Genomic DNA, 19,623 nt, shown 5'->3' with positions numbered 1-19,623 from the left:
CAGGAAGAAATATAGATTTGAACCAACGTATTTGGTCAGAATATAATTGCAAAATTATAATGTCTGCTAGCCAGTCAGTCCTGTTGCAATGTATGCAGATATACTACATAATTTCCTCTTAAAGCAGTACCTGAGGTAGTTTTTATCAAAGCAGGAAAAAAAGAGGTAAATTCCTGAAAGTCTGACTCTCCTCCTGTGATACTTACATTATGCTTAGGAACAAGAAAGGATTGTCAATTTTCTTTTAGCTAACTGAAGAATAAAAAGGGAGCTAATTCACACTCATAGGCTCCTTTTCTCCATTGCCATCCTTACCAGCTACCTGCAGAGTGGATTGCAATGACTGCTGCTATCTGCTGGAGTGGAGTGTACTGAACTGTTTCAATGTCATTATATGTTTGGGCTTATAGTTTCTGGAAGGGTTTCCTGCTGTCTTTTACCCTCCTCTCCTTCATTAGATCAAAACTGCAAGGATACAGAAGATTTTTTGTGAGGAAAACTTCGAAAGCAGTGTGCCCACACTATTTGGGTGAAAGGGCCAAGAGTTAATTTTTTTAAAAAGATACAGGCCGTATGGGGGGGAAAGCTTATTCTAGAAAACTTTACTAATGGACTTTCCTTGTCTGAGGAAAAAAAAAGAAAAATTGTTTTCCTTTTTTCCAGTTTTCTCTGAAAGATGGTGACCATGATGCCCTCTACAGTGATGGAAAGTCAGGAAAAGGAAATTAATACAAAACAAATTTACTGGGAGTTTAGAATTAAGCATGTCTATCCCATTTTTAAATTATAGTTCTACATAGACTTAACTAAAATGTCAACAAGATTGTTCAACCTTTCACTATGAAAATAAAGATGTATTCTCATTGGTTCTTGGATCCCTCTAACTCCCTTAAGCTTGTTTTTGTTTCCTTCTTTGTTTTGTGTTTTTTTATTTTTAACTCTGCATCTCAATGTAGTATTTTGTTTATATTCTGTGGCTGTCAGGGATTACTGATGCTTCCAAGACACAGTGAAGATTTACTGTCCTTGAATATTCAAGTGCTAGCTTTATACTCTGCCCATTCTTAAAGAATGTTATGTATATTGCTACTTCTCTTATACCAGCATAGTGAATCTCTGCTATGAAGCACAAGAATGGTATTTTAAGTCTGACTGCTATCCTGACCTCCAAGAAAAAATGCTTACAATAGGATGGATTCAGATACATTTTCTGATTCAAGCTTCTCTCATTACAACATCTTACTTGTCCAATATATCGTAAGTAAACCGATTAGCTTCTGAAAGTTGGAGTTTTTTAATCAAGACACAGCACTAAATCATGAGGCTCCTGACTCTTTAAATTATTTCCATCTTATTTTTCTAGCACATGTGTAAAGAGGATGCTGGAATTATGAATAAAGGTGTCATGATCATTTTAAATCATCCAGCAAAAGCTTCTGATCCTATTTTTGCAAACTCTGTACTTGAGAACCAGTGAGTTAGTGTTTATGAGTCTTCCTTTGTCATATTGCCAAAAGGAGAAGGTACTCATGGAAGGGATTCAATTATGAAAAGCTACCATCATTCATGTTTTACTTTAGTACGTAAGTATTTTACAATAGTCACATGGAAGTTTTATTTCTTTATTTTAGAAAACCTACATAAAAAAAAGGAGGAAAATAATAATCTAAAATAACTCTTTCAATAAAGCAAAAGTCACACTATTATTAGAACACTATTATAAGACAGGAAACAAAAGTGTTTCTTACCTGTAAAGCCCTTGTCACATTCACAAATAAATGTGTTTGGAGTAACATTGCTGCAGTTGCCATTGAAACATGTAGGTGGCTGGCACTGTCCAACTATTTCTGTACAGTTTTTACCTATTTAAAAGGAATTATTTAATTTATATTTTTTTCTGAAATGTCAAATTTGTATGTAAAATAAAACATTATTTTAATAAGTGGATGGATATATAGGAATTTGTGCTAATGTTGGTTGCTAGTTTTCACCAAAATCACTGAAGTTCTAAAGCAAGGCAGAAAGATATACAGCTGCTGCAGTATGAGCTACTGTGCTCAACCTCATCTGCCGTATAGTTACAAATCAACATGTAGCTTAAAATGTAGAAGTGCTATTAGCACTGTAGTACGTTTCATTTTTACATAAATCTAGCTTACAGTTTCTTCCAGCATTGTAAGCAAAAGATGTTTTCATGTGGACTCCAGTTTGTCTAAATTTTTCTTAATATGCAGCTTTCTGGAAACTACAGTTTCAATTATACATTTTTTATGCTATTACAACATATGGATCTAAATAACATATAATTATGCTTGCCACTTGGATTGTTGCTATGACATTATTCACACTTCAACTTTTCAAAATTCTAACAGACTTTATATTATGGGAGGCACATTTTTCCTCCCTTATTCTTGTGGAGCCACATCCATAATATAATGTGGCTTAATCTGCTAGTTTTTCTTGTTCATATACAGCTTATTTACTGTACCAGTACTGCCAGTATAAAATAATGGCATTAGCCAACACTATCTCATATAGCCTCACAGAATATTTTAAGCATTGCTTGTTGATAACATTAAGCATGATGGTTGCTTTTAACAGAATTGTGAATCTCTCAATTAATTTGAATTAAAGTAATATCAAATACTTTTTGATATTATCAATTTCAAAGCATTTTACATAGCCCTCAGAAAATAGGAAACGTACTGCATACTAATATTTTCCACTATTTTACTAAACTTCAAATAATTATAGAAATACTCTTCTCATAATATTGACTTATTCATACCTGCATAACCTTCTTTTTGCAAATGCATTAGTAATCTAATTACTATGCAGTTTGAAAAGCAATTAAAAATAAATTACAGCAAACTTTATGCAACATAACCTCACTCATTCCTGACTCATCAGCTGTGTTTCACAGCATAGCATCACTACCCTGACAGCACAGAAGTGCAGTCCATCAAAGGAACATTGCTAGCATTCTGCTCCACAAGCACAGAAAGAGCCACAATAATCCTTTTCATGGTATGAATGGATATTTTTGTTACTTTCTAAAGGATTTCCAAACTCCATTGTTCCGAAAGCAGCAGGAACAATAAACCCTTTAAGAACATATCTGATCATATTATATTCTCTGGTAGTCCGATCCCAAACTCAGATTCAGTTTCTCCAGTGGGTTTTGGGTAAGTACTGCAGAATTTCCTGGATAGAAGCAGGTGAGCTTTTTAATCTGGTGATAACAACATGTTTAGCAAACTACTTTTCAAAGAACTTTTCAGTGAAAAACAATCTGGAAGATAGAGTATTTTTGTTTGTTTTTCTCCTAATTAAATCTTTGTCTTTGAAATTAAAAACAAATTTTGTTTTCAAAAACTCCTCTGATATAATTTAAAAGTTCTTTAAACTGAAAAGGGAAGTTTTGTGGCAGATTGAATGAAATGCTCATTTCAACAGAAATGTTTGCTGCTTTTCTGCAGTCTGGTTAACTATTTTTTAGGGAGCTTACTCCAAATACTTTATGTTTTTTTGGTGCAGGAACTTGAACTGCTGAACAAACCAACAGAAAACATCTAATACTTCCATAAGTTCAAAAGTGCTTACCAATGTAAGTGGAAAAGAAGCATAATAAGAACTTATTCTGTTTTTCCCCACAATGCAGACACGAATGTAAGCAACCACAAACTGTCTTCAAATAACTGCACAGTCTCATCAGTGCAGGTGTAGTATTGACAATGGACAACCAAATTATAAAAAAACTTTGTTAATGATGTTCAAAATGTTTTATCATCAATTAAGGAAAATGTATTATCCATGTAACACTTATTCCTAGAGGGGAAAAGAAATACCTGAAAATTTTGGAGGACACATGCATTCATAAGACTCTCCGGAATGTTCTGTTTTCTCAGTGCAGGATGCATTGTTCTGGCAAGGTTTAGTGGAGCATACATCGAACTTCTGGCAGAATCTTCCTGAATACTGTGAGAAACAATGGCAATTGTATGCTTTTTCCCAAATGTGGCTTAGACATTTTCCATGCCCAGAGCATAACGGTGCACTTGGAGACTGTTGACAAAACTGCTGTTTCACAGTTACATTCAGACGGAGGCCCATGTTGCACAGTAGTGGGCCTCTCTTATGAAGTTCTGCAAAGTAATGAGTTCCAACACCAAGCCAACCTGGGTCAACTTGGTGCATTCCTTTTATCTGACATACAAAAATCAACTGTTCTTGAAGGAAACCAGCTTTAGGGCAGTTAATAAATTCTTCCTTGGAGACATTTACTAAATTCATTCCAAAGGACCGAAAGGATGGCTCAGAGGAAATGAAGAGACTATCACCTAATTGAAGCTGTAAAGGGCATATCTGAGGGATATTGAGGTTTTGTTCTTCTGAGATTTCCCCAGAAATACTTTTATTCATATTCCAACATTCAGTGTAAAAATCTGAGCAGACGTTTTCCCTTGGTGTCCATTTTATTACACTAGGTTTTGGTTCCACTCGCCATTCTGCGGTCATTTGCCTCTCACATATTACCTGCCCCTTTATAACACATAGCTGAAGAAAGCACATAAATATGTGAACTGTTGTTTTTGTATTCATTGTCTCACTTGGCAAATGGGAGATGTCTTTCACACCTGCTTCATTACTGAAGATAGCTTCAGAACACTTGTACCTTAAGGTTCATCTGTATTTTCCACAGCAGCCTAGGAATTCAGAGAAGATTATTTGTGTTTTCACATCAAATACAGTTGAATATCAAAGCCTTATTATAAAAATAGAAAATACACAACAAAGCAATACCTATGTCTAATTGCACTGATGTGGAAGTGGAGTAAGTCCAATTAACTGATGAGAACTATACCACTGAAGTCAGATTTTTCTAATTTCTATTCTTGCTAAAGATTTGATTTTCATTTAGTACACTTCATTGCACTTGCATATGGAAGAGAAAGAGCTTAAAAGAATACTTTCTATATTCCATCCCTCTGTTGACAAAAACTAATGATAACCAAGTTTAACATCTGTGGCAAAATTAATAATTAAAGCAGACCATCTAAGCTCTAGTCATAAGCATTAATCATAGCTGTTACATTGATGATTTATCATTAATGTTTGATAAAGGTAGATATTCTGAAGATGTAGGCCTGTGAATTATGGCTTCAATAAAGAAAACATACAAGCATATCCTCAACTTTTTGATGTTCACGTGCACTCAGCAAAACAATCAATTAAATCCTTAATTTTCCAAGTACTTGTCCAAAAAACAAACCTTAATCATATGCTTAAGGTTTTTGATGCATCACAGTCAAAGCTAGCAGACTACAGAGTCCTCTAGGACTACTCAATTTATAGAAAAGCCATTCTTGGCCCTTCAATATATCTGGATTTTTTTATTGCATGGAGATCAGTGATTACATCACAGAAAGAAAACCAAAGTAAAATTATGAAGTTTGTCCTTCAAGTCATATTGAAAACAACGAAAACACAATATGTCAAAGTCTTTAGAAATTGTCATTAATAATCTAATTTACCTTAATGTTTTTTCTCCCTTTTAATTCCATAATGCCTTTTTTTTCAGTATATTTATGTTACACTTTAAGATAGAGGCCTCTAAACTGACATTTATAAATGAGAAAATTACTGTGAAGAATAAACTGTATCTTTCAAGGGAAGCCATTCAGTATCAATGTACAATGGCATTTATATTTTGAAATTGGTTTACGATGTTTTCATTTGTACACAGCATATGGAATGACATCTGGATGTGTGTATTTCTACACCTACATACACCTGTTCCATCTCTGAAGTGCACACAGATTATGATACCACTCTAATTACATCATTTCATTAAATGTTCTATTAAAAAAAATCTTGGACCATACTACAGCCTATGCTGGAAGACCAAAGAAAGACAGGAAAGATACTGTTTGTGAAAACTTTGAGCTGGAGAACATTAAATGACTCAGCTGTAAAACTGTAAAGATAATATCAAACGGTAGTACTCAGTCATTCCTGTTGTCACCTAAATTGGGATGAAAACATCTAAAAATTAGCTATGTCTTACTAGTAAATTGCTGTGCATGTGAATCTGTCCAAACAACCTTTGTGCAGCACAGTGACCAGCACTGTTTAAGCCTTTGAAGATACCAGAAAGGTGTGAACTATGACTAATAGTAATAATAGCAGACTTGACGGTTAGAATATTAAACTCAGATGTGGTAGAAACTAGATTTTGATCCTCCTCCCAGAATAGTTTTTGTTTTAATTTAATAACTGAATCCCAGTTCTGCCTCCAAATAGTTGAAGTACTCTAACCACCTAGCTCCACAGCCAGGCAAGCATACCAATTTCTAATTCTCTCTGTATTTCCACCCCTGGAAGCTAATTCCCCAGAGAAAAAAAGAAAGGACATGGATCTGCAAGAAAACTACTAGCTTTGTTACGGAATACCCATAATTTTTCTATTTTAGACCATTCCATTATCTTCAGAATCTCATGATGTTCAATGATATCATTAGATAATGTGCTATCAAATGTGTAGTTTGGATCATTTAGCATTTTTCTTTTAAGGTAGCAGTGTTGAACTATTATACCTATTATAGCTGCTTTTACATTTGTCACTATTAGCAGGTGTAAAAGTCTGTGCTCTGTATTACTGTACATTTAAAATCCTACAGTCAGCAAGCTATCTTTACATACCTTTTGCATAATGAGATTTTCTCAGGTGTTACTAAACTCGATGTTTAAAAAAGGTTATTTTTCTTCTTAAGACACTTCAAGAAGAAAGCTATTGCATGTCCAATGCAGAAGAATCCATGCCCACTTACATTACATTTTGTCCTTCATTCATGTAAGTATGCACAGGGCTGGTATCATATACAGGCTTCATTTTTACTGGTAAAGAAAACTGGCTTCCTTACAATGTTTGTATGGGAAAATTTCTGAACTATTTTAAAATATGTAATTAGGATCATTGCAACAGTTGATACTCTGTCTTCACAGTTATTACTTTTCATGCAACTGGAAGATTATTATGGGAGTACTAGAATTAATTATGTAAACAAATACACCCAGTAAAAGCAGTTGAAAAACCAGGAAAAGATGGAAAAGAACTTTTAAGAGAACAAAGATTGCTTTTTAGCAAAGAAATCAAGAAGGGGAAAAAAAAGTTATATAGTGGAGACAATGAAAAGTAAAGATCCATGCATAGAATAGAGTTACAGTATTAACATACCTCACTAAGAAAATCAGACAAGATATTAAATACCTGCAAAATTATGACCTGAGGCCATGTCATGAGACAAAATTATGTCATAAGATTAAATTTGAAGGCGATTATGATAAATGTTCCATTTTAGGTCTGCTTTAGGTAAGAAGTAAATCTTCCTATGTATAACTCCAGATGCTTCCATGTAACTGATGAAGACTAAGTCCAAGACTGGGACTTACACAGACACACAAAGATACTTGAAGAAAATTGTCGTGGTTTAAACCCAACCACACAGCCTGTCCACTCACTCCCCCTGCTTCTTGCCCTCCCCGTGCTCCTGGAGGGATGGGAAGGAGAATCGAAAGAATGCAACTCCCATGGGTTGAGATAAGAACAGTTTAGTAACTAAGGTATAACACAAATCACTACTGCTACCACCAATAATAATAATGATAAAGGAAATAACGAGGGAAGAGAATACAACACTTTAGCACCAGCCAACTGAAAACTCACCCCCCCCAACACCCAACCGAGCACTGACCAATACCTCATCCAACCCTGCAGTAAACTAGCCCTTCTGGCTCACTCCCCATTACATCCTGGCCATGACGTGCTGTGGTATGGAATACCTCCTTGGCTAGTTTGGGTCAGGTGTCCTGTCTCTGCTTCCTCCCAGCTTCCCCTCCTCCCTGGCAGAGCATGAGGCTCAGAATGTCCTTGGCCAGACCAAGCATTTGAGCAGCAACTGAAAACATGGGTGTTAACAGCTCTCTTCCCAGGCCAAAAAATGAAAACATAGCACTGCACTAGCTACCAAGAAGGAGAAAAATAACTGCTACTGCTGAACCCAGGACATTATCCACCCCTTTTTCCATACCATTCACGTCATGCTCAGATCCCACATTTTCAATATACCATCACTCTTATCTCAGTGCACTCTTAGTGCATGGACCAGTCCCTGTAAAGCTGCTGAGTCCATCTGATCCATGATGTCAGGCTCCATCTCTTGTAGCAGTCTCTCAAAGCAGGAGAGGCTGTGTGCAGTGTTCACACTCGTGAATAACCTGGGCAATAGTGTCCATTGCCAAGTCCACCCCTCGATCATGAGTTAATCTGTATGTTGCATCTCTGCCCTGATGGCCTGAAGTGCCATGGGCCCACCAGGCTCAAAATAATTCACTGTCCCCTTCAGCAGTTTCTGCAGCTTGTAGCTGGGGACTCCATACAGCTGCCTTCCACCTCCTATGCTTCCAAAGCACTGGATGGGCCCAGTGGACCAGATACTTGCTCATACTGCCCCACACACTCTGCCACTCATGACTGTCCAGCCTTGGGGAAAATCTCCTGCTCCTCCTATATCGTCATCTAACCCCAGACAAGACCCAAACCCGACTCTGCTTAACTTTCGAGGTCAGACAAAATGGTCATGGGTAGAACACCCTCTGTGTGTGTGCCACCATGCTGATCCCCATCACAACCAGCAGGCAGGTCCCAAGGGTACCCACAGGCCATTCAAACCCTTCAGAACTCTCCAATGACGCTGCTGTACTTGTCCCTGCGGCTGGTGCAGCTGCTGTGCCTGCCGGCTCTCCCACCACCAGCTTCTCTTTCCCTGGGTGCAGCTCTTCCTCCTCTGCCCTGCTGGGAAATGCTGCCCGGGCTCCTGCATCCTCCTGGGGCTCGGCGGGCGGCTGACGAGGGACGCTCTCGGCCGCCACGAGGCTCGGCTCCTCCGCGGGGCTCGGCTCCTCGGCCGCCTCCTCCCGCTGCTCAGCAGCAGCCTCCTTCCCGGCCTCCGGTCCCGCTCCCGCCGCCGCCTGGTCCCCGGGGCCGCTCTCCCGGGCCGCTTCGGCCGCCGCCGGCTCCCGGGGCCGCTCCCCCTCGGCTCCCCGCAGCCTCACGAAGACAAGGGCCAGGACGGTGAAGAGCAGTCGGGACGGCCGGGTACAAGTCCACGGCCACGTCCATCCCGCCCGGCTGCCGGAGCCCACCCGTATTACAAGTCATTGCCATAAAGTACAGTGAAACCAGAACCTTAGCCCAAGCCCCACACTTAATAAACACTAATACAGCAAATACCGGCTCTAAGTAATGTACAGCATTCTGAAACTGTGAGATCAAGAGAAACAACTTTGAGAGCCAATAAATCAGCATTGTGACGACTATTAAATCCGATCATCTCCATCGTTATCTCAACCCTTTATGCCCCACGTTGGGCGCCAAAAAGAACTGTCTTGGTTTAAACCAATCACACAGCCTGTCCACTCACTCCCCCCGCTTCTTGCCCTCCCCCTGCTCCTGGAGGGATGGGAAGAAGAATCAAAAGAATGCAACTCCCATGGGTTGAGACAAGAACAGTTTAGTAACTAAGGTATAACACAAATCACTACCGCTACCACCAATAATAATAATGATAAAGGAAATAACGAGGGAAGAGAATACAACACCTTAGCACCAGCCAACTGATAATTCACCCCCCCCAACACCCAACTGAGCACCGACCAATACCTCGTCCAACCCTGCAGTGAACTAGCCCTTCTGGGCATGACGTGCTGTGGTATGGAACACCTCTTTGGCTAGTTTGGGTCAGGTGTCCTGTCTCTGCTTCCTCCCAGCTTCCCCTCCTCCCTGGCAGAGCATGAGACTCAGAAAGTCCTTGGCCAGACCAAACATTTGAGCAGCAACTGAAAGCATCGGAGTTATCAGCACTGTTCCCCGGCCAAAAAATGAAAACATAGCACTGCACTAGCTACCAAGAAGGAGAAAAATAACTGCTACTGCTGAACCCAGGACAAAAATCTAATTCTTAAGTTGAATAGGGCTGGGTGCAAAGCAGCACAAAGCTCTATTTTGAACTAAAGAAGAACTAAGAAGCAAGGTTTACACAGAACCCCAGGGAGGTCATTTAAAAGCAAAAATGAATCGCAAGTTATTTGCATTCCAGTCCATTATTTTCAGTATTATGTTTCCTTTCTATTAATAAGTTATTAAATACTAATTAAGAAAGTGAAGTACATTTTAGGGGAGACTGGAGAATTGCCTACAGAAAGAAAAAAAAAGTTTAGGAAAAATTGTGTCACCATGTGAGGGACAGGAATGAACATTCTCTTGCCATCACTGCAGATGTCATGCACACATTTTGTAGACTGCTTCTGTGTGTTTGAGTTCAGCTCTGGCAGGATTGGGCTGCAAACCTCGATAAAGCTGCTGTGAAAAGAACTGAGAGGGAGCTGGGGAGGGCAGGGTTTGCTGGCAGCTTGCTCGCTCAGGACCTACATTTAGGCTCAGGATCACCCTCGGTCCTCACCTGGGCTATGATGCAAGTGGACTGATACCTGGCCTTATATTTATACCTTGCTTACCTAGGCCTTGACCCTTATCCAAATATTTGACTTACTGGTTTGATCTCAGGACCTGTCTCCTCACTGCGGACCAACCTGGGCATCACTGGACTATTGACTGGCTCTGAGTGCCACCCCCAGCCTGCACTCAGCTTCTCACATGGTGCTGTGCAGCTGTCTTGCGGGACAGACAATGCCTGCTGCTACGTAGGACTGTGATATCATGCTTTCTTTATTTCTGATGCACATTTAAAAGCATCAGATTTAAGCCTTACTTATGTACACATAATACAGGAAATGCCACAAATTATAGCACCTACATAATTTGACTTCCACACTCTCTGTATGATTTACAATATCCACTGTCTCAATGACATACCAAGTTGTCATTTGTACCTTACATTTTTCATCACAAAATTAATAATTCTCAGGAAATGATGCATTATTTATGCCAGTCTTCATTCTTTGCAAATTAACCTTTCCTTATTTACTAAAGGCCATTCAAAACATACACTGATGAATTATTAATTTCCTAATATGACTTTTCAGAATAATGAATATGCTAGACAGTGAATTTACCTTCAACTTAAAATACAGAATCTTGATTTCTACCTTACAGTTATACTACGTCTATTTTATCTGGGCTTTCTGACGGCTAGTCTTCTTTTTACCAATCCAGACAACATCACTGTAGGCATAACAATATTGAGTCAGGGGATTTTATTTTATTTTATTGCTAGCTGTTATGGTTTTAACCCTAGCTGACAATTCAGCCCTACACAGATGCTTGCTCACTACCCCCTCCATGGGATACGCAGGGGAATCACAAGGGTAAAAGTGAGAAAAATACATGGGCTGAGATAAAGACAATTGAATGGGTAAAGCAAAAACATGCACGCACGCAAACCAAAACACGGAATTCATTCACTTCTTCCCATTGGCAGCAGGTGCTCAGACATCTCCAGGAAAGAAGGGCTCCATCACATGTAACAATTACTTGAGGAAGACAAACACTCTAACTCTGAATGTCCCCTCTTCTTTCTTACTTCTCCAGATGTTTATTGCTGAGCATGACGCTATACAGAATAGAATGTCCCCTGGATTTTCAATGAGAATGCACTAAACGCATGATGGGAAATGCAATAGGAAATCATGGGAAATGTAATAGGATTCTAAATGTAAAAGAAAAGATCAGCATTGCTTATTCTGTGCAGAAGTCATACGTACATTGGGAACCAAAGTTACCAATACCTGTGTTCCGTCACTGACCACCATATTTACTGCTGGATTTGCCATGAGGTTTCTGATTCTCTTAAGTTCCTCTGCTAATGTATTTCCACTGCTGTCCACAACTATGATTTGTGTTGTTGATTTTATTGTTCAACAAGAAACAATTTGTTTTAGTAAAAAATGCTTAGGAAGGCACACTAGATTTGACTTCTGCAGGGTGTTTTTTTTTACTCCTTTCATGTTGATACTCAACTGTTCTTAAACATTGTTGCACTTAATAGTACGACAATTCATGAATAAGGTGTTACTACTTTGAAATCTGAGGCACAGACTTCAGAAAGGTTTCTTCCTTCTTGATTACTTTCTACATACCAAAAATAAAAATATAATTTTATTTATAAATGCTCATCAGAGAGGTGAGAAGGCCAGCCAATAGTTCTTCATTTTCATTCTTTTGTTTGAAGAATGCACTTATCTTAAATAATTATTGTATGCTAATTTCACGTTTTGGAAAAGACACTTCAATTTTCTTAGGGAAAGATTAATCTTTTCCTGTAAAAGGCTGAGCAATGAAATAGTTTGAGATAAAAAGTAGTACTAATGTAATCAAATTACCTATGGTGATATCAGCCCATTTTATAGTATGATGAATTACAAAACACGTGAAACACCTAACGCACATCTGATTGGAATACTTACACTAGTTCCATTGAATTTGAATTGAGACCCCTGAGAACAACAGGCAAAACTATCCCTCCCCCCCAAAAAAAAAAGAAAAACACATTAAAAAAGAATGTTTCCAACACAGATTACTGTTTTTTCAAATTACTAGACTTAGAAAAGATGATTTTCAGATAGGATAAAGTTTATTACAAATAAAATATAATTACGGAGATTCCACACTTCTTTTTACCTTGAAATATCCAGGATTTTTCAGTACTTTTCTTCTTTTCTACTGAAAGTGACATGTTTCTAAATTTAAAAAGTAGTCACTAAGACAACTTATACTAAAGATCAGCTGTAGATTAACTACCATGTAGGTGAGTTCTTAATAATCTCATTCCTCTATGTCTCTCATGCAGAGCAAATTGATTTTTACTGCACTAGACACGCAGATCCCCAAATCATTTTTAACTGATTATCACCTTGTTTCATTTCTTTGAAGGTTTTTGAGTTCCTACAGCCTGTATTTTATAGTTGAGTTTACAGTAACCTTTTCATTAAGATTAGAAATATGTTTCTGAAGCCAATTCCAAAACATCCCCCTGTAGCATACTTTAGTTCACATAATGTAGCAATCTCGGAACAAGTGAACCTTCACATTAAACAAACTGAAATAAGCACTTTGAGAATACACCTAGTGCACTCCAGTGACTAATGAATGGCTGATCCACACCTGTAGGGTGAGTCTGCAGTAAAACCCCCAAAAGAAGAATAGAATGGATATCATGTAGTAGCATTGGGTAGCTTTACTGCTGCACATTAAAAATCCTCTTTTATTGCTCCATAGTGCTTGGAAACAAAGACATATCTGGGAACTAAACGGGAAGTAAAATAGAACTAATTTCCTAAACTATTTAAGGAGTAAAATTCTCTTGTATTCAACAGAATTGTTCCCTAATTAGAGCAAAGGATTATGTCAAATGTCAAAACTAGTATAAATCTTGAAAAGAAAATTCATTTTTGCCAATACCAGGTAATCTGGGTGCAGTGAATAGGCCTCAACACAGTGTTAGAGAAAGTATTAGCCTGATTTATTTATTTATAAAGAACTGTACCAGTAAAGGATTGCCTGACTACTACAGTCTATTGTAACTGTAGTTGAGGACAGAAAGAACAAGATTATTAGAGAATCCTAGACACCCCACTTAAATGAAAACTGAATCAGCAAAGGAACAAAACAGAAGTTAAAAGAAGGCTCAATTTTCTTTTGAATTTGCATTGAAATATTCAAAAAGGATCATAGGACTATGACTTCACTTTTGCCTTTTTTTTTTGCATTTTTTTTTCTTTTTTTAAACACCAGAATGCATTTTTGCCCTTGTAAGAAAGACCCTTATCCTATCAAATGTTTTGAAAAAACCCAAAAGACTGGAGTTATTAGCAATACCTAAGAATCACACCAAGAACCAAAAGCGCTACTTAGGAAGTAGATAAGTATTAAAATCCGGTAATATTGTAGGAGGGGAAAAACAACAGATACAATGTAATAATCAAATATCAGTTTATTTTTTTCAATTCTGTATGGGGGAAAAATATCTAGATCTTCTATATTATTAAACTGATAGGTTTGGTTTTGGAATGACCATGACCATTACCAACTCCTAACAGTCAGTTCTCAAGCACAATTTGTGACATGTCAGGCCAAGGATCATTCCCGGAAGGCAGGAGTGCAGGCATTTGTTCTGGAAGCTGAATGGTGGGTTTAGATAGATCAAACAATCCCTTGAAGCCTCAGGACTAGACAACAGGCTCTGGTAATACTCAGTTACTAGAAAAATTACTTCAGGCTTTTAATGTAGGATATGATTATGCTGTTTCAGGAAGTCGGGAAGCACAAGACAAAAGGCAATGTCTATGTCTACCTAAAAAAATAATTGCCCAGAATACACGTCCAGAATATATGACTGCTGTTTTATTATTATTATGAAATATATTAAAGTACAGTAATTTGACCTGTGAATAATGACAATAAATTAAAATGTGCGACTCACAGTATTAAAGGGTCTGAATTATAATTATCAGTTCAGTGGTGTTGTGTTTTACCTAATACTAGACATTATGAATTCAGACTTAGCAACTACTTTTTTTTGCAAGTATTCCATAGCTGCCATACATGCTCTGTTAGTATATATAATATGTAATCAGAGATAAATATTTAGGTTAACATGGTGATGAAATCTCATTCTTAACACAGTATGTAAGTAAAAATCATAGAAACATTTAGGTTGGAAAAGACCTTTAAGGTCATCAAGTCCAACTGTTAACCTAACACTGCCAAATCCACCACTAAACCATGTCCCTAAGTGCTACATGGACATGTTTTTTAAATACCTGTAGGGATGGTAACTCAGCCAGTTCCCTGAAAAGGAAGTGCATGCACACAGGGAATGGATGCTCATTATGTCTTTCAATATTTATAATGCATATTCCTAGTAGGTATTTTTTTTAAATTCCTAGTAGAGGTGACAGAAGCATCTGTTTAATAATAGAATTGACATAGTCATTCCATTTAAAATGTTACAATTTAGTGTATTTGATGCTAAGTGTACAGCAATACATCTAGGCAACAAGAGAAATGGAGTAACTGGTTTATCTTTGCTAGAATTTTGCAAATTACTACTTCAAAAGAACAGCAAGAATTAAACCGCCTTCCCACTTGCTCCTTCAATTACATTCTTATCTAGGTTAACCTGAAGGGCTTGTTTCTAATGATGAGGAATTTAGTTTTGGCTTTTTATCCAACTTTTTAGCTGTATTCTTGAAAGAATAATAATAAAAAAGGTAATTAATGACACCTCTGACAGTTATGTACCATTTTCTGAGGTTTTAGTTGCCTCTATCATAATTCTTATATGAATTCACAGAATAAAAAATATTTCAGTGAGAACAATAAAAAATCAGAAAGCTCACAATCATCACTGTATTTATTTTGAAAAACAGAGTAAATAGGCAGATGATTAAATCCTGTCCTAGGTCTTTCAAAGTCACTATTAACACTCTGAATATCAACCAAACCTTTGCAAGCCACTGTCACTAACCTGGGTTCTATCTATCTGTGATAAGCTGCAGCAGGTGCACAGCTTTTTCACATATGGCACCGAAAAATAAGGTAGTTTTCAAAGCCAGCCCTTCTTTCAAAGGCAATTAGTCAACATGAGATGAACAGAATTTTTCTAGAAATTTTGAAGAAGGTGCCATGTGGATTGTACAAGAGAATGTCAGTGTTGATGTCAAATTATATGAAGAGTTAACAAGTACAATGTTAGAAAGGAACTTGCAGTTCTCCTAAAAGTTCAGCTGAAATGTACACCCAGAGAGTAATCAAGGCTCTACAAATAATTCTCAAAAGCAGATTTTAGCTGATGGTGAGGAAAAAAAACGGGTTTGCAAAAAAAAAAAAAAAAAAAAAAAGAATTAAAAAAAAAAGTGTATCAACATTATTCTCCAGATTCTCATCACAAATAATGATCATGATGAGTTATCTTTTGCTGACATAAATGTCTCAGTGCTCCTGGAACAGTATTCAAACCCTCCACTTCTAGGGAAGCAGGTATCTTGTCACCTGTTACAACTGCAGAAACACACTTTAGGACAGAAAGTTCTACAAAACTCTGATGAGATTGTGCTTGAATTTAATTGCCTGGAAAGATGTGTTTTGGACCTCCTGCAGCTTTTATACAAGTGGTGATTTTATTCAACTATGCTTCTGTTGCTAGTCAAAGCAGCAACATTTCCTGGCTCAGAGGGAAAATGTTACTGATGCACCAAAATTAATTTACACTGGTATCTGGAGTATGATTTTCTGTTCTTAAAACGACACTGCTCCAATGGTAGATTTTGGACAGGTAAAATGCATATTTTACTCAGACTCTCATCATGATCTCAGAAAGTTAATTTCTCACAACTGTGAGTGATTTGTTGCTGTTCTCCTGATCGCTCATCTAAGAGGTGCATGTGCCAGAGCAGCTTTCAGCTCTGAGGGAAGCATGCAGACTGCAATTGTCAGAGCAATGCAGAAACTGGTTCAATGCTTCCTGCTGAGAGCATTTCACTTTTTCCAGCAGGCTTTGGTAAAACTGAAGAGCTCAGGGGAAAAAAAAAAAAAAAAAGGGAAAAGAAAAATAAAACAAAACAGAACACCTGAACAAACTGATGGCTCTTGAACCCAAATCGCAGCTTTGAAACTTTTTGTTTTTTTTTCTCAGAACCCAGTTGTGGTTTTGCATTTCTAGGATTACTAGAATAAGACACTTAAATTAGAGGTGATCAGAAAAGAAGAGAAGAATTTAAACAGCATTACTAATACCCATTGTGTAATTGAACAGTATACCCTTTCCTGTGGTCCATCGGTTTTCAGAGGTCTTTTGGATTTAAAAGCTACACTGTTCTTTCTAGGAAAGTGGGAAAAAACAAACAAACAAACAAACAAACCAACCAAACAAACAAACAAAAAAAACCAACCCACAAACCTCTCTACATTTCCAGTAGTCTCTGAAGCATCCTTATTGTTCTTGCCAAGATATTCCTGGCTGTGTTCAAGACCTTGCACTTGAACTGCAAGAGCTTCTTCAAACACTCATACTGAGCTGCAACCAAAGTACTGTCTTTCACTCTGCCCATGGAGGTATCCATATCCAAGGCATCAGTTAGGACAGAGAATACATACCACTTTGTTCTCTGCTACACTCATCATTCTTTGGTTTTAGATGAACATCTACCAATGACTGAGTGCATGAACTGGTGGTGTAAATGCTTCTCCCTGAGTTCACTGAAAGCACAAATGTCTCCCTGAATCAGTCAGACCAGCATAAGGGATGAGAATACATGGCTAAACCCAATGAACAGTGTAAGACAGCTAGCAAAAGAATTTTGAAGAGAGTAAGAGGTTTGATCCAGTTTCAATTCACATTCTTCTTCATCGTGACTGGGGACACCAGCACTGTGACTGAGCATATTATAGGGATTTTATTGGGATTGTGACTGAATGGCGTATTGCAATTTTCACTTTATTTTGCTGTGTTTAACTTGTATTTGTATTGTGTTATGCAGTATATTTTATATAACTCTGCTAAATCAAAAATCCTATGTAACATCAAATATCTTTAAATAATTACATTTTATATCAAATATTACACCTTCCACCTGTGGACTACCAAGAACCACCTGGTCAGAGTACTGGACTATGACAGTGGCTTACCTAATGAATGACTCAACAATATCATTCAATATGATTTAAATGAAGACTTTGAATTTGGCTCTGTCTTAGTAAAAGCATGCTATTTTTGCTATTATAAAAGCATGCTAAAAGCATGTTTGTCCTGAGTTCAGCAGTAGCAGTCATTTTTCTCCTTCTCTAGTAGCTGGTGCAGTGCTCTGGTTTTGACTTTCAGCCTGGGAACACTGCTGATAACACCGATGTTTTTAGTTGTTGCTAAGTAATGTTTACTCTGACCAAGGACTTTCTAATCTCATGCTCTTCCAGGGAGGACGGGAGTCCAGGAGGAAGCAGAGACAGGACACATGACCCAAACTAGCCAAAAGGGTATTCCATACCACAGCACGTCATGCCCAGTATATAAACTGGGAGTAGTTACCTGGAAGGGCTAGACTGCTGCTCTAGGCTGGGTATTGGTTGTCAGGTGGTGAGTGATTGTATTTTCTTCCCCTGTTATTTCCCTTATCATTATTATTATTGCAGCAGTGATTTATGTTATACCTTAGTTACTGGACTGCTCTTATCTCAACCCGCAGGAGTTAACATTCTTTTGACTCTCTTCCCCATCCCTCCGGGAGTGGGGGGTGGGGGGCAGAATGGGGAGGGTGGGGAGTGAGCGAGTGGCTGCATGGTTTTGAGTTACTGGCTGGGCTTAAACTATGACGAGGTTTCACTAAAATGCTTGAAAATTACTACAGTAAGATTTTAATTTAGGACAGCAAAACACTTGTAACTATCATACAGTATGAACTTCTCATTCTCACTTTTTTTTCATTCTTAGTACTTGCCTTCTGTGTTATTACCACTGTTATTCATTAAATGTGATAATATTCCTACAGCTAATCATATAACATGATTCTAACACATTGGCTTGCTTAAACATAGAAGAACAAGACCTACTCCTATGTATCTTCACCGACTCAGCCTGCAAATTAAAAAAAAAAGTTAGAGGAAAAATTTATAGCATATCTTCAAACACTGGTCTCAGTTTTCAAACCTACTTACCTACTCTGTTTTCCATAGGCAAAAACACACATAGCTATAAATTGTGAGGTCATTAATTAGGTACAAGTAATACTGTGTCCTGGGTTGAGCAGCAGCAGCCATTTTTCTCCTTCTTAGGAGCTAGTACAGTGCTGTGTTTTGATCTTTTGGCCTGGGAACAGTGCTGATAACGCCGATGTTTTCAGTTGCTGCTCGAATATTTGGTCTGGCCAAGGACTTTCTGAGTCTCATGCTCTGCCAGGGAGGAGGGGAGGCCGGGAGGAAGCAGAGACAGGACACCTGACCCAAACTAGCCAAAGAGGTATTCCATACCACAGCACGTCATGCCCAGGATGTAACGGAGGGTGAACCGGAAGGGCTGGGACTGCAGGGTTGGAGGAGGTATTGGTCGGTGCTCTGCTGGGGGGAGTGGGGCGAGTTATCTGTTGGCTGGTGCTGAGGTGTTGTATTCTTTCCTCTTGTTATTTCTTTTAGCATTATTATTATTGGTGGTAGCAGCAGAGATTTGTGTTATACCTTAGTTACTAAACTGTTCTTATCTGAACCCATGGGAGTTGCATTCTTTTCGATTCTCCTTTCCATCCCTCCAGGAGCAGGGGGAGGGCAAGAAGGGGGGCAGTGAGTGAACAAGCTGTGTGGTTTGGGTTGAAACCACGACATACTGTCATAAACTTTTCATTTTAGCTTAGTGAACAGACGTAATACCACACTGTTGTTCCAGGCAGAAGATGTAACTTTACTGATAAAACTATAGAACTGGGCTATGTTTGTGGCAGTTCACATTTTTACAATACAAATATATTTCATTTTTCCCTATTACTAAAATTCTGTGGTTTTTTTCCCCTAAAAAGAGAACGTTTAAGTAATATAAGCAGCATGCTTTTCAGCATTACTAC

At 38.1% G+C, this 19,623-nt stretch overlaps 1 protein-coding gene across 1 annotated transcript in view; it reads right to left on the bottom strand.

The window, feature by feature from the left end:
• The window catches only part of EYS (eyes shut homolog), an 822,863-nt gene that overhangs the window by 788,212 nt on the left and 15,028 nt on the right, over positions 1 to 19,623 (bottom strand). The window contains exons 2-3 of the mRNA XM_065682611.1: positions 3,849 to 4,675; positions 1,749 to 1,862 (exon numbers count right to left, since the gene is read on the bottom strand). Of these exons, the coding sequence (XP_065538683.1) occupies positions 1,749 to 1,862; positions 3,849 to 4,675 (941 nt within the window). The remainder of the gene's footprint in view (positions 1 to 1,748; positions 1,863 to 3,848; positions 4,676 to 19,623) is intronic.

Source organism: Lathamus discolor, chromosome 5 (genome assembly GCF_037157495.1).
Source record: "Lathamus discolor isolate bLatDis1 chromosome 5, bLatDis1.hap1, whole genome shotgun sequence".
Classification (NCBI taxonomy): Eukaryota; Metazoa; Chordata; class Aves; order Psittaciformes; family Psittacidae; genus Lathamus; species Lathamus discolor.
This window is presented reverse-complemented; position numbering and strand designations above follow the sequence as displayed.